The sequence below is a fragment of the Pristiophorus japonicus genome, chromosome 6, assembly GCF_044704955.1.
Source record: "Pristiophorus japonicus isolate sPriJap1 chromosome 6, sPriJap1.hap1, whole genome shotgun sequence".
Taxonomy (NCBI): Eukaryota; Metazoa; Chordata; class Chondrichthyes; family Pristiophoridae; genus Pristiophorus; species Pristiophorus japonicus.
In genome coordinates, this window is record NC_091982.1 from 234,647,743 (window position 1) to 234,663,861 (window position 16,119).

Here is a 16,119-nt window from a genome sequence, read left to right on the forward strand (position 1 = left end):
GGGCTTGGAGAATCTTGCAACTGCTCCATTGGATTCAGTTTAAACCAGGTATATCTGATGCTTTTGAAGTATTTTACATGGGGTGGGAGGGCAGTAACTGGATGATTACAGTTGCATATGCTCACTGCAAGTTTTATCCGTGGCATGACTGAGTGAAATAACATAAGCCTGGTGTGTAGGCCTGATGCACATCTTGTGTTCTTGACCAACAAGCCTAAGTCACTGGTTTATTGTGCAATTATTTCTATTTTTGAAAGTCAAAGTTATGCACAGAATGAGATGGAGACAATTAAAACTAAATTAAAGTTCCGTGTTTAGGAAAACGGAATCGAAATATTTTGAAGGGTCTGGATCAATGTTCCTTCTCTTTTTTTTTTTCGTGCGCAGTCCCTTTAAGGGGCTGTGCAGCCCATTCAAAGCTTTAAGCATGTGTGGTTTCCCCATTTAAAAGCCAGTGAGCGGCCTGTGCGGGACCTCCAGATCACTGCTCAGTAGCAGGAATGTTGGTCTGGACCTGGTTTGTTGTCTCCAGAGGTTCTGCTGCCTGACCTGAGTGTTTTCAGCATTTTATGTTTTTGTTTCAGATTTCCAGCCTCTGCACTTTCAATTTTTGCTTTTGAATCATTGTTATTTGATGCACATCATTTTATATATTGCAATTATGAAAAGTAATTGGATGGATGAGAGGAAGTTGGTGCATGCTCATTTTCAATGTTTCCTGGGGGAGAGGGTTCATTGTTTTTTTTACCTGTATGTCGAAAACTGACGGCCACGTTTTTCGACTCCTAGATAAGGTATCTGAAATAGTAGCTTCCTGTCTGCTATTCAATCCATGCAACTCTATTTTTTGTATCTCTATTCATCAACCAAAATGACCATATATAGCCTTTAAGCAGAATTTTACCCAGTTCGGTTTTGACCTGCTTGCTAAAGCTTCTAGATTTGAACAAGCTGAGTAGTGTGTTTCTGACTAAGTCACATGAGGAGAATGTTCCTGGGCATAATGAAAGTCGTAATGAGGAAATGGGATGGTTGTAAAGGGGTAACGTTTTAAAATTTTTATTTTGCCTGGTTAAATTTTGGTCAGCTTCAGATGTTCTCTCATACTGTGATGCCGCTCATTCCTGTAAGTGGTCCAGGAGTATGCCTATACCACCCAATATCTAAATGATAGTGTAATGCAGAGGTGTAACAATAGGGCCCCCTTGTGATTTGCACTGGATATTGTATTTTTCCTATATGCCTTGCTTTTCCAGTCTTTCTGAACTGGACTGAAATGCTTAGTGAGGTGAGGCCAGGTATGAATCGTTGAGTTGCCTTATTTCCGACCAGTATGTAAACATAGAGCAATGAACATAAGAACATCGGAACAGGAGTAGGCCATACGGCCCCTCGAGCCTGCTCCGCCATTTAATAATATCATGGCTGATCTGATCATGGACTCAGCTCCACTTCCCCGCCCGCTCCCCATAACCCCTTATCCCCTTATCATTTAAGAAACTCTCTCTATTTCTGTCTTAAATTTATTCAATGTCCCAGCTTCCACAGCTCTCTGAGGCAGTAAATCCCTTGGATTTACAACACTCAGAGAATAAATTTTTCTTCATCTCAGTTTTAAATGGGTGGCCCCTTAGTCTAAGATCATGCCCTCTAGTTCTAGTCTTCTCCATCAGTGGAAACATCCTCTCTGCATCCACCTTGTCAGGCCCCCTCATAATCTTATACGTTTCGATGAGATCACCTCTCATTCTTCTGAATTCCAATGAGTAGAAGCTCAACCCCGTCATCCCTGGAATCAACCTAGTGAACCTTCTCTGAACTACCTCCAAAGCAAATATATCCTTTCGTAAATATGGAAATCAAAACTGCACGCAGTATTCCAATGCTCAAAGTAAATTTCATTTAATTCAATCTTGTCTCTCCTCAAAAAATCTGGGAAAAAAATTAACAAACCACTCACCCACTCACCTTGCCCCTTTCATGGCTGACTTATCTTTGGCATTGCCTTTCTTTCAGATTAATTGCAAAAACTGACCAACTGCATTTTAGCTTCCAACTCTGGGCCTCAGGCCTGCACCTCGCAGTCTCTCATTTAAAACCTGACCCCACCTGCCTCCCTTTATCCTCCTCTTTCTGGGTTTCCACCAAGAGGGAGGACTGTGATGTTGACTTCCTCCACGGGTCAGACTGGCTTGTCAATAGATCTGGATATTCAGATACACACCCCAAAGTAGGAGGACAAAGAAAACATCTGTTTTCAAAATGGCTTGCCTCTGCCCATCGTGACGACCTCTAAGTTTGGAACAGACTGTGAAATGCGACATTCCACAAACTGGCTCATTTGACTTTAATGTATATATTTAATACCTTCAGCTTTTACCTGTGCCAAATCACTTTGTTTGAAAACACATCATTTAACCATAACTGAATTCCAAAATCCTTTGTGAAGGAAAAAAGTCATCAATAAAACCTGAAATGTGACCGTGATCATATGCTGAAATATATATATATATAAGATTAAATTTCCCTGTTTGAAACTGGAAGATTGAAGGTCATAACTTGACTAAAGTTGAAGTAAATTTACAGTCAGCATTTTGGCGCTTGCCCTCATGTTGCAATGGAATGTATCTTTCACCTAGGTTCCTTCAGAAGCCGGGTTCTTTATCTTGCCCCTGCTGCACTGCGGAATGAAGAGTGTGAATAAAAAATTAGGTGTTTCATTGCAGGGGATGTGAGCGGTATGGGATGCAAGGAAGTGGTTGTAGATGGAATTGTATATGATGGAGACCATGGAGTAGAGGTGTGACGAGATGGAAAATCTTTGAAAATGTGTAGGAGAGTTTTATATGAAAGGAGAGATTGAGGGAGGGCAGGAGGGCAGCTAAGTCCGAGGAGAGGACAAGGGGAGTTGTGATGGAGCTTGAAATCACCATGGGCGAGGAGTTCCTAAGTGCGGAAGTTGAAGGAGGAAGACAAGGCGGAGATTTGAGATCGGGCTTGGAGTAGGTGGTGGGGAATGAGGATTTTGAAGGACCCGCGAGAGGGGTGAAACAAGGTGAGGTATTTAATGGAGGAGATGGTACCAGAGGAGTAGGGAGAGAGAGCAAGGTGTAATTTGCTTGTAACTGTCACATTCACCACAGTGGTTTCTGCAGGGATGCTTTACTAAGGAGAAGGTGTCTCCACACACAAGCCAAGTGTCAGTTAAAGCTAGGATGTTGATGCTATTGTCTTGGAAAAGGCTTTGTTTGTGAGTGATCAGATGTTCTGGAAGGAAATGCAGAGAGGGACAGTAATTGACAGAGCCCAAAGCGGCAGTGGTGCGCAGAGTGAGTGGGATGTGAAGGAGAATGTCTAGCTTTGCCCTCAGCAGGTGTATTGGGTGGGTAGGTTGGCAAGATAGATGGGTGGGGTACTTAGGGTCGCTGCTTGTAAGAAAGCAGCGATAGGAGCTTCGGTGAAAGCTATGAGCAGGCACAGGGAGTAGCTGTGGACATTGGGGGGATCCAAACCCATAATGGTGGCAGGAGAGTAGGAAGGTGTTGAAGTAGTGATGGTTTTGGGGTAGGGATTTGGTGGGGACACAGTACCAAAGAGGGGAGAAATTAATAGGATAAAAGGTAGATTCTAGCTCCCTTTTTAAAGGGTTCCCCCCTCCCCATAACTTTTTGTTCAACATAACTGATCCAAAATTAAAATCTGGTGTGACACAATTGCATGGCATCTCTCCAAAATGTATGCTGCAAAAGTTGCCTCCTTCCTTGATGGGCCTAAAGCCACTGATATTGATCTGTCAGCAACTAAATAGAACGTTGCCAGTAAAACTAGATTGCTCTTAGCACCCTTGAGGGTGGTATCTGAAGTTTTGGAGTTGGTTTTGCTTTGTCAGTCTTGCTGGGTTCAGGAGCTTTTGTCCATTTTCCCACAGAAAGGGGTGTGGAAGTAAGTTCTTTTAAATATTACTGTGTTGTAAAATCCAGCATATTCCTGCAAGTAAAAGAGGTGGGAAGGGGTATCTGAGACTGGGCATTTGGGATGCCAGTGAGCTAGCTTTGATGTTGTTTCATCATAGACGACAAAAATTAAGCAATTTCTTGTCTTATTCCTGTAATTGATAAACCCTTCACATCCATTATGCTAGAAGGTTTTTAATGTATTTCTGGATGTGAAGAACCAGAAATAACAGTTTGACTTTTGGAAATGGATGCCAGTCAGGCAGAAAAATGCTGACAGAAGGATGGAGTGTTGAAGAATAAAATCTAGAAACGTGATTTTAAGTGGAGTGGGGGGGTAGAATATTTTTGTATTACACGAAGGATAAGTATATGGCTGGAGATAACAATCTATATTTGCTGCCTATAGGGGTACAAGGAATTTTGTATGAGTTAGGAAATCTCTCTCTCATGAATGAATCTGCAAAATATAAATGTCCTGTGTGGTAATTGGTGATGTAATTGTGCAGAAATGTGTTGGTTGATCGTGAGTAACCAGGAATGTCCCGGTGGCCTACTTTTACAATTACATAACTCAGCAGCCTGCTTATCAAAATCAAATCTGAATCTGACTTGTTGCTTTGCTGATAGCTAACTGTTGGTATACAAGGAGAGTGAAATATTCTCGCTATTAACTGGAGAAGAAACATAGAAACATAGAAAACAGGTGCAGGAGTAGGCCATTCTGCCCTTTGAGCCTGCACCACCATTCAATAAGATCATGGCTGATCATTCCTTCAGTACCCCGTTCCTGCTTTCTCTCCATACTCCTTGATTCCTTTAGCTGCAAGGGCCATATCTAACTCCCTCTTGAATATATCCAATGAACTGGCATCAACAACTCTCTGCGGTAGGGAATTCCATAGGTTGACAACTCTGAGTGAAGAAGTTCCTCCTCATCTCAGTCCTAAATGGCTTTCCCCTTATCCTAAGACTATGTCCCCTGGTTCTGGACTTCCCCAACATTGGGAACATTCTTCCTGCATCTAACCTGTCCAGTCCTGTCAGAATTTTATGTTTCTATGAGATCCCCTCTCATCCTTCTAAACTCCAGTGAATACAGGCCCAGTCGATCCAGTCTCTCCTCATATGTCAGTCCTGCCATCCCAGAAATCAGTCTGGTGAACCTCCACTGCACTCCCTCAATAGCAAGAACGTCCTTCCTCAGATTAGGAGACCAAAACTGAACACAATATTCCAGGTGGGGCCTCACCAAGGCCCTGTACAATTGCAGTAAGACTTCCCTGCTCCTATACTCAAATCCCCTTGCTATGAAGGCCAACATACCATTTGCCTTCTTCACCACCTGCTGTACCTGCAAGCCAACCTTCAATGACTGATGAATCATGACACCCAAGTCTCGCTGCACCTCCCCTTTTCCTAGTCTGCCGGCATCCAGATAATCTGCCTTTGTGTTTTTGCTCCCAAAGTGGATAACCTCACATTTATCCACATTATACTGTATCTGCCATGTATTTGCCCACTCGCCTAACCTATCCAAATCACCCTGCAGCCTCTTAGTGTCCTCCTCACAGCTCACACCGCCGCCCAGTTTAGTGTCATCTGCAAACTTGGAGATATTACACTCAATTCCACCATCCAAATCATTAATATATATTGTAAAGAGCTGGGGTCCCAGCACTGAGCCCTGTGGCACTCCACTAGTCACTAGAATTCGGAGTAGTCAGTCAAATGTTCCATTGTCTGCCTTTTGATGAAAATGCTGAGTTTGACTCTTTATCCAGTTCCCAGCCCATCAAAGTCTACAGTGCAGAACCGCTTTGAAGTTCAGCACATATGGCAGTCTTCAGGTGCTTTTAGCTGCCCTTTGTTTTCGGAGATCCTCTTGTAAGCCAACTCCTGGTATTTGCATTACTAAATCTGCCACCCATATTCAGGCTGCAGAATTGTCAATCCACTTTGCATGGTCAAGACAGAATTGTGTAATCACTGGGACCTGGCTCCAGGATATTGTCCCCTGGAATCCAGCCTTAATGAGTACCAGTATCAAAGCCGCTTGAATTGTCGCTTCATATTTGAAAGGACAGTTAAAATAATCTGGACACAATAAGGATAATCAAAGACACTTTTGCAAATTTCAAGGAAAGACTGGTGGAATGCTAAAACTTGCCAGCCTTATATCATTGAGTAATTTGACTTGCCTTTATGAAGCAGTGGCCCTAATTATAGTGGATAGTAGCTCCTTTGAATAATCTGCTTCTGATAACCGTGGTTTTTTTGTACCTAAAATAATTTGAACTAGGCAATGTAAATAACACACAGTGGAACTGCTTAAAACATTTTTGAAACAAAGTGACTTTGAATTGGGAGTAGACCCTGAGCAATGCTATAAAATAGAAACAGTCTACAGTACCTAAACCATCTGTAAAAAATCTGGGAATTCAGTATAACAAAAATGCAGTCTGAGTTGACACCATGCAGCAATGGACTTGAGGATAACGTTGAAGTTTTCGTGGGAGGGAAGGATGAGCGGGAAGAGCTGTTTGGCAGTGTAACAGGCCCAAACTATGTTTGAAGTTACTGGAAGAAAAATTGCAGAATGAAGTGGCTCACTTTCTCTTCCCAAAGATAACTGAACCAATAGTGATGTAAGTTTTTCCATGTGCTGTCTCGGCCAAACCTCAGTTCCTGAATACGTAACCTGAGTTTTCCACTTTTCGCCCTGAAGAGCTCTTCCTGGAGGGAACTGATGTATGTGATGTGAATGATTCTGTATCAATGTGTGCAGCATCTGGTTTGAGTAAGCAATTAATGTGTCTTTAAAGAAAGAAATGGGGAACATCCTTAGTAACTAAAAATTAAGTATGACTGGAAAAATGGTCCGAGCTGCTTTTCAGAAGATCAGATCGGCCTTTAGCAATGAAGTTTGTCATTCCTGCTCATTTCAGTCTCTTCACAGTTGAGTTAAAGGACTTTATACCGTGCTTGCTTTGTATTTTGTTTACTATTCAAAGTCTTTTCAGTGCTTCAATATGTTTGTGAATTTTCTCAACCTAACCTGTAATGGATCAGTATCGGTGACTTCCAGGTGGAAAATGACTTGTTTGTTGAAGAGATGAAATCAGGAGATATGTCTCTCTTTCCTGATGAGCTTTATTAAATATACTTATTTGGCGATTTTTAAAAAAAAGCTGCACTTCTAATGGATTACTAAAATCCAGTGATTTCTATGTGAAAAGACGTCAATTCAAAAAAATTATCCCTGTGTCACCTATCCCATAATATTCAGTGCCATTGTATGCTGGTGGTGGTGATATACTGATTAAAACTAAAGATTCCTAATTTTAAAAAACTTTGTAGGCCAAGATTTGATAGACCAAATCTACAGCGTAATGAAGTTGTCTCAATACTGGTTTGACTTTCCAAGTTTAAGCACTGCTTGAATTGAACTGCTGCTTCTTCTTGATGGGAGATCTCGTGATTTAAGTGAGTGGCTGATCAGTACGATCGCATTAGGAACCTATTTGGATAATGTGAGCAATATCTTGAGGTGCTTTTTCTTTCTTCGAATTTTTTTTAAAAGTTACCGGGTTTAAGGGCTCAATTTTCTCCGGTCATTTGCGGCGTTCTTTTGGCGTGCCCCGTTTTTTCTGACACATTTATTTTTTTCAAACTTTCCCCCTGCGATCTGCGCCGGTGTAACTGACTTAGTTACGGTTTTTCGAGGCCAGTTTTTTTTTTACATCATGGGGCGTCCCTCATGTCTGCGCTTGTTTTTTTCAATTGTTCGCAGTTTGGCCAACATTTTTTTCTCTTGGGGCGGTGTATCTGGCCACTCCCGAAAAACCTTCTGCTGAGTTAAGAAAACCAACGCACATTCACAAATCTGCACTGAAAGACGCCATTGTTTTTAAATCGAAGATTTTGGAGGGAGTCAAGAACACTGTCAAAATCAATAATAAAGTTCAACTTTTTTTTAACCTGTCAATGTAGAAGTGTAAATTTGTTGGATTTCACAAGTTTTCTCTTTTTTTACTGACACACACACACACACCATCAGCGAACGTCTTGAAGAAGGCCTGGAGGGTTGTAGGTTTGGCCGGCAGAATTGGCCTAGCGCCCGGACACAGCGGCTCGGGGTTCGGCTACAAAACAAGCCATGGAGGGGGGGAGGTAAGATCAGAAGGCTTGGAGCCCGGGGAGGAGGGGAGAGAGACTTCACAAACAATTAGTAAAGGCTGGGGGAGGGGAGGGGAGGCGGGTGGGGTGGGGAGGAGAGAGAGAGAGAAAGAGAGCGAGGTACGATCAGAAGGCTTGGAGCCTGGGGAGGGGGAGAGAGGAAGGCTCAAGGGGCAGGGGGAGAGGGAAAGAGCGGAAACCTTGAGGGCTCAGCGACAGCTATTTCACATGGACATGTTTGCTGTTTGGAGCTGTTCCGTAATGTTACGCTGTGTTAATGGAACATGGTTCAGTTTTAATGTAAAATATATTTTATTCAAAAGTTTACAAGAACTTAATTTTAATAAAATCTCTAAGATCACAAACTTGTAAATTTTCATAACTTGCAAAAAAACTTTTAATTTGAGAACAGTTACAACAGGACTAATAATAACAGCAGCAAAGAAAGGCTGCACCCATCTCTCATCCCCCTTATTCTAAGACCGCCTGTTGCGCTTAGTCTTGGACTCTCCACCACCCCGGCCCGCAGGCAGTGGTGCAGTGTTTCTAGGTTTGATACCAAGCTTATTCTTTCGAACATCTCGGGTACTGTGCACCTCTTGAGAGCGTCGGCGTCAGGCGGCAAGTTAGATGGCCCAGGCAGCAAGTTGGAGGGCCCGACTTGGGGCTCTTGAGAGGCTGGTGTGGAGATTGGAGTGGCATTGGCAGATGATTCTGTCAATGGGCGCGGGGTCTGGGCGTGTTCCCTTATTGCAGCAGCTAACTCCAACTTGCCGTCCCTCATGCACCCTGACAGTGTCTCAACGGCCTGCAACATTCTCTCCCTCATGGCCAGTGACGTGGTTTGCACTACCTGACATTCCCTCCCTCATGGCCACTATTCCCTCACTGATGGTCCCGGATATCATTCCCATTTCTCGTGAGCGTGTTGTTACTTCTCCTGACAGTCCCTCTACTTCATCACTCACCCCACTAATGGTGTCTAGGAGTGATCGGTCAATGCTCTCCGCACTCAATGACATCATCTGAACCACATCTGTTAGATCCTGCCTCTCAGGAGAGCGCGGTCGAGCTCTCCTTCCCCTCCTCCTCCTCATGGGTGTGGCTCGCACCACACCACTGGAACCCACAGCCTGGGATGGTGGGGCCTGGGTGTGCTTCGCTGCACTACAACACTGGAACCCACAGCCTGGGACAGTGGGGCCTGGGTGTGCTTCGCTGCACCACACCACTGGAACCTGGGATGGTGGAGCCCTGGGTGTTCCTCGCTGCTCCCCATCATTGGGACCCACAACCTCGGAAGGTATGAAACCATGGAATGTCCCACCAACATTCAAACTACTAGTCACAGAAGGGGCTGTCACCTCCATGAGCGGCACCTCCAAAATCAGTACAGCAGTGGGAGCTTCATCCAGCTCCATCCCCTCCCCCTCAGCCCCCATGGATGGATTGGAAGATGTTCTCCTCTTCTGGCTCGTCCGCATCTGAATCTTCTGCATCGTCAGGGTTGGCCTCAAGTTCTGCAAAATATAACACAACAGTCAAATGGTTAGCAGCAGAGGAGGGGGCAGGATGGGTGGCATGAGTAGGTTCACACATTGCAGGCCAGGCAGCAGGTTGATTTGAAGGGCCACGATGAATTTGCAGGACGTACCCGCTCCCTCGATTGTGGGCCCAGCTTGTGCAGTGGTGGTTGCTTTTTTCCAGGCAGCACCCTCTCTTCCAATGGTGTCAGTGGGTGCAGATTTGCCGGGCCTCCTCCTGTTCGAATTCTTTCCCTTTTGTTGTGTGCCACTTTCCTCTGCAAAGATGAAAATGCAACTTTTTAGAGAGCGTGTCTTTCTGCTGGATGTGACATATATAGATGGTCACATTTACAATTGCAATTCCATTGAAAAATGAAAATATTACTTACATTAACTCTTTGACCAAGGTCCTGCCATTTCTTCTGGCTTCCAGATCTCATGGTATTCACCATTGCGCAGTAATCTTCTGCAACTTGATTCCAGCGTTTCTTCTTTTCTTTTGGTGGAACTTTTATGTGACCTCTGCTGGTGTCAAGCTCCTGCGATCTGTTATCAATCACAACTAGGGCCTCCACTTCTTCCTGTAAGAAATTCTTGGTCCTTGCACTGCGTTGCATCTTGTATAGCTGCAGCTGCGATTTTTCTTTTCCAATGCTCTGACGCAGCACTTGTAACACACACAACTGGCTCTTTAAAAATGTCCAATTGCCAAATCCGAGCTGTACTGAGCATGCGCATCCATTGGAACGACGTCAAAAACGTAACTTTTTTTGTTGCTCATGCGCAGAAGGTACGGCATTGTTTTCTGACAATACGCGCAGACAGCAGGCGCCACCTCTCGAAGCGACTGGACACCCTGCGCGGCGCCAAATTGGAATTATACATTAGGGAAAGTTTGGCAACACATTTCTGGCCTAGAAAAACTGGCGTAGCTCTGGCAATATGCCAGAAAACGGGCTTGGGGAAAATTGAGCCCATTGTTTTGATTTGATGTTCAAACTTTTTTGAAAGTTATGGAAAGCACCAAAAACACAATGACCGCTACAAGTCGATAACTACAGATTTCCTTTACCAGTCTTCATCTTGCAATATAACCATCGTCATTTACTATAATGGTTTAAACCTGTTTTCAGATTTTAGTAGCATACTGAGATAACATTTAGGCTTTGAGGACAGGACTTGTAGAACTCCCCAGGCCTACCACAATAATTCGGTACTACAGAATAATAACCTGATGGAAACAATAGTACATTATTTTAAGTTGTGAAAATGAGACTTTGACACAGCTTTATGGGTGGGAACAATTGCTTCATAAGTGATTCATGCAATCCTAACAATGAATGTAAAAAGGATACAGGACTATTACACATTCAGTAGGCAGGGCTGAAGATGATTTGGAGTATGAACTATTTCCAAAAAGCGGAAGTACTACAGTTTCTTGTAGCGCCAAAGTGACCTAATATCAATCGACTTCCCATTTTCAAACACTTTTCTTGATGCATTTTGCTACCATTTCCTTGCTGGTGGCCTGCCCTGCCCCAGTTGTCTGGCGAGACTTACAGGGCAAGAGCCATTTGAAAATGCTTTATTAATGCTGGAATGTTGGGCTTCCAGCTGAAGCACTCCGACTTTACAAACTCTTGTTTGCCATGTTTCATTTTTACTGTATCCTGGCTATCCATGCAGGGTGGGGAGAAAGGGACATAAATGTTGAGATCAGTTCTTTACTTCAGAGCTAATCCAGGTAGTTACATCAGCAGCTTTAGGGAACCCCACAGCCAATATTGCCTTGAAATGAAGATAATTGTTGGGTATCCATAATTTTGGTCGTTGGGTGTGATTTCATTTGCGCTAGTTCACTCAAGTTTGCTTCTAGTTTTTGTCTGGAAATCGCAGCCTTAAATTTAGAAAGCTAATGAAGCATTTGATTGTAAGAAGTACCCTCCTTGTGTGTGGTGGGATGTGGGGAAGAAATGTCTCTCTGAGCAATGTCATGTTACGCTAAAAGATGATGTTGAATCATGCCAACTAGGTTGCATCTTTTATTCCCTAGGATGGGCAGTATAGTAACAATTAGCTATGTACACACTGATTTTCTTAGCTGTACTTTAGAAGTTTGGTGCAATGAATTAAGGATCATACTCATGTGAAAGAGATTACAACTGACATTCATGGCACATGAATAATTATTGAAACTTATATATGGCATAATATCCTGATGTCCTGTTACTAAAATGACTTAACATTCGGGTAACAATCTGGATCTAGAATTTAATGGTGACTTCTCCCCACCACCTCCCCCCCCCCCCCTCCCCCCCCTACCATTTGTATTGTCAGCTCCTAGTAGCACTTTCTACTCTGTCAAATATGCTATTCAGTTTAATTCTGGATAAGATTTATCTGATCTATATTCTGCTTATTTTTATGTTTTATTTACTATTCTTTTGTCTCCATCTTTGATTCTTGAAACATACAGGAATCCATCTGCTGCTTTCTACCGAGCTTTCCCTGTAAACAAGTCTCGGGATGCAAAGAACATCTACGATAGGTATGACTGTACGTGAAAATGCATACAGGCAGTAGTATGCATGTATTTGCTTTGCACTGTTCTGGTTTCTCGTCAACCACTTAGCTGCAAGAATAAGTGCAGTTTGAACCACAAATGCAGTCATTTCGATTATCTGAAGGGCATTGGTATACAGAAAAAGGGCTCGTCAAAATACTAGCAGAAGTTACTCCTAACCCATACCTTGTTTAGTAAGCTTTTCAGGCAAGGTTACCTCCCACTAGAATCAAATGCTCATCAAAGAACGATAGTTTGGGTGGGAGGAAAGAGAAGCCTTGCTTTTGTCCTGTACGTTCTCTGCTCCTTAGAGGTTACAAATGAAATGAGCTTTTGTCATCGGTATTAAGATCAATAATAATGGTGGATCACTCCATGGGTAAGAAGCACAGCTTTGGTTTCCATTTGGCCCCTTGTGTTAAGTTCCGTTTCCACGCTAAGAAGTTGAGCAATTGAAAGTGTGAGCTATAGAGAAGGTTTTCTCCCTTAAAAGCCCATTTTAAAAATTGGCACTACCATATGAAAAATCGTGAGCAGAAACTCGTACCATTATTCCATGGGTCAGTGTATTGGTATATTGGCAGACTGCTGCAATATGCCCCATGTGTACAAGTCCCACACGTGTAAGAGAAACTTAATATTACAGTTTGAACTTCAGAGGAAATAAGGTGAGCAAAAATACACTCCAGACTTTTTTTTAGCATCCAGACTAGAGACAGTAGATATCTGCTGATTGTGGTGGATGTCGTTTTCTTAAATCTACATGATGGAGCAATGCTAGAATATCTGGTGTTGCTGCTGATCTGTGTTGTAGCTTCTGTTAGCACCTGGCTCCTGCAGCAGAAGAAATGCCAGCATTTTGGGCCTTTTTTTACTGCGCTCAACCCCAAAAGTTATAAATTTGCCCTCTTGTATATTTTTTCTTCAAATGTTTGGCGAGGAACATTCATAATGAGTGTTATTTTCGCATGAGCTAATCAGATGTTTGAGATGGCCGTTGAAAACTTGCATTACTAATTCTTACATTGCAGCTTCCTTCTCTTGCTTTGTAAGATGCACCATAAGAAGTAACTTTGAGTGTGTCTCTGCAACTGTTGCTTTCTTCACTGCCTGGTAATGCTTGTGTGGGGCACAGAGTAGTGCATACACCTAAAATGGCACTAGAAGTCTGCTACAACACTGCAGTGTCGCCTCTTGGTTTCTGAACTCAGCATCGACTGTTGAATCTTTTTTTAAGGTCACTTTTTTGGGGAGAAAAAATGTTCAGGTTGAGATATTTTAGTCTTTTCTCTTTCAGCTGATTATGTACATTCCACTTGTGTATTTATACTCCTGTCAGTTTTTTCCTCCTAGGTGTTTAATTTTTGTAAATGGGTAGCTGAGCTCCATCCTGTTCTGTAAATGCAATTGCAGTAAATGAAACTGCCCTGATTCATTATTTTTTTTCAAGATCTGCTCCAGGATCGAGGAATTTTCATCAACCATCGCCTCTCTTTTTCTTTAGAAACATGGAAGCCAGCAAAAGTGAACAATCTGATTGCAAGAATAGGTACTAAAGTTAAGTGCGAGATCAGAGTGGTGGTCAGAAACTAGAATTAAGCAAGTTCTAAGCTTCACAAATAGGGTAATCACTTGAGAGGGGGAGTCGGGGGGAGAAACTTTACTACCCGATTTCGGAGACGAATTGTAGAGCCTAACTAAGCTCACAAGTGTATGTTCAGTTCTTATGTATTCTCTTTACCCAACCAAACAGCAATTTCTATTTATATAGCATTGTTTAATGTAGGCAAGCATACCCCTATTGACTAGGGGAAAATGTTTATTATCTACTTCAAAACATTAATTAAACTGCGCAGTGAATTAATTGGTTTGGGATGATTGCGATCAGCTTAAAAAGCCCTTTGTTGAGAGCCATTGTCTGCAAGCGTGGTCTGTCATTGCTGCTTTTGAACATCAATATTGTTTCATCAATAATTTTCAAATCACATGATTGTGCCTATTTATATCTATCTCCCATTATACAGTAGACGAGCCTTTGGTAGTTGACCTTTCTAGGTCATTGAATGTTCTGCTGATTAATAACTATTTGCATTTAACCAGAACCGCTATGTTACTACTTTGTTAAATGGGGTGCAGTGGCTTCCACAGCTAATCTCCATTTACTGTAGTTATTTTATTGCAATTTCAGCAGCCCTCTTAGTAGTACTGTATGTAGTAAGATACCAATGTAACCCAGTAGCAGCGTTCCCTCTAAGCAGCGGTCTAGAGGTCCCGTGCGGGCCGCTCAAGATCTTTGCAATGGAAATAATCGCGCATGCACGAAAAATTGAATAGGCCATGCACCAAAAAAAAATTACACAGGGAACCTTGTGCACCATTTTAGAAAACCTGGGAGTCTAAACTCTGCACTGGGAGGCCAATCATTTAAGCTGAATTTAGTCATTTTCACTCATTATTTTGCTGGTCTCACTGAGTCGTTGGAACTTGCAAGAAGGGAGGAATGTTAAGTTCCTCAAACGATAAATTGCAGAGCCCCAATAGCCTGTTCTTTTGACAAAGTACTGAATAGAAAAAAATACAATGATTCTTGGGTGACTAGTTTTCAGTACATTTGATGACTTCCTCTCCTGAAAGCTGTGCTCACTTTGAAATAGGGCAAGTCAGGATCTCTGGCTGCACGTAACAATATTAAAGTTTTTTTTAAAAAAAGCAAAATCTATTGTAACTAAAATATCAGCTCAAAATATAGGTGTAGGCCATTCTGGTAGCTGGCCTTTTATGTTTTGAGAAGGGAATAAGTGATGTGACTATACTTGGGGAAAATAAACTTGAATTACTTTTGACCTTAATTTCCTTGTGCTGTGTGCAGCTACTCACATGGGGCTTTTCACTAGAACTGTTACTCGTATGACCCGTTTCCTCAACTGTACAATTATATTTGCAATTCCTTCAGTGGCTACATATCCTGCTACATTTGCTAATGCTGTTTAGCATTGTCAAAATCAGGCTTTTAAATCAGTAATTTTCAGTTACGTGTCAATATTTGTACCACTTTTTCAAATACTTTGAATGATTTTCCATGCATCAAAAGGATGTAATTACATCAAATGTACAGCACAAACAGGCCATTCGGCCCAACCAGTCCATGCCGGCATTTATGCTCCACTCGAGCCTCGTCTCATCCTTCCTGATCTGACTATCAGTATGACCCTCTATTCCCTTCTCGCTCAAAAGCTTATCCAGCCTCCCCTTAAATGCATCTATACTATTTGCCTCAACTACTCCCTGTAGTAGCGAGTTCCACTCTGGGTAAATAAGTTTTCTGAATTCCTTATTTGATTTCTTGATTATCTTATAATGACGGCCCTAATTTTGCTCATCCCCACAAGTGGAAACACACTCTCTGCGTCTATTCTATCAAAACTATTCATAATTTTAAACACCTCTATTGAGTCACCTCTAGCCTTCTCGTTTCAAGGGAAAAAGAGACCCAGCCTGTCCATCCTTTTCAGGGGGCAGAAAACATTGGTGGGAGTTGTTTATAGGCCCCCAACAGTAGTAATGTAGGGCACAGTATGAATCAGGAAATTAGAGGTGCATGTAACAAAGGTAATACAATAATCATGGGGGACCTTAATCTACATATAGACTGGGCAAACCAAATTTGCAGTAATAGTGTAGAGGACGAATTCATGGATTTTATACAGATGGTTTTCTGGATCAGTATGTTGAGGAACCATCTATTTTAGATGTAGTATTGTGCAATGTGAAAGGGTTAATAACCTTGTAGTAAAGGGGCCCTTGGGGAAGAGTGACCATAATATGATAGAATTTTACATTAAGTTTTAAAAGGATTTAGTTAAATCCGAAACTAGCGTCTTAAATCTAAATAAAGGAA

At 42.3% G+C, this 16,119-nt stretch overlaps 1 protein-coding gene across 2 annotated transcripts in view; it reads left to right on the top strand.

Moving 5' to 3' along the window:
• tsc22d2 (TSC22 domain family 2) overlaps positions 1–16,119 on the top strand; it is a 107,607-nt gene that overhangs the window by 25,544 nt on the left and 65,944 nt on the right. Inside the window, exon 2 of one of the 2 annotated variants that reach the window (XM_070883724.1) lies at positions 12,135–12,206. The exons of the other annotated variant lie outside the window; for it this stretch is intronic. Within the exon in view, the coding sequence (XP_070739825.1) occupies positions 12,135–12,206 (72 nt within the window). The remainder of the gene's footprint in view (positions 1–12,134; positions 12,207–16,119) is intronic. 2 annotated transcript variants of the gene reach the window in all.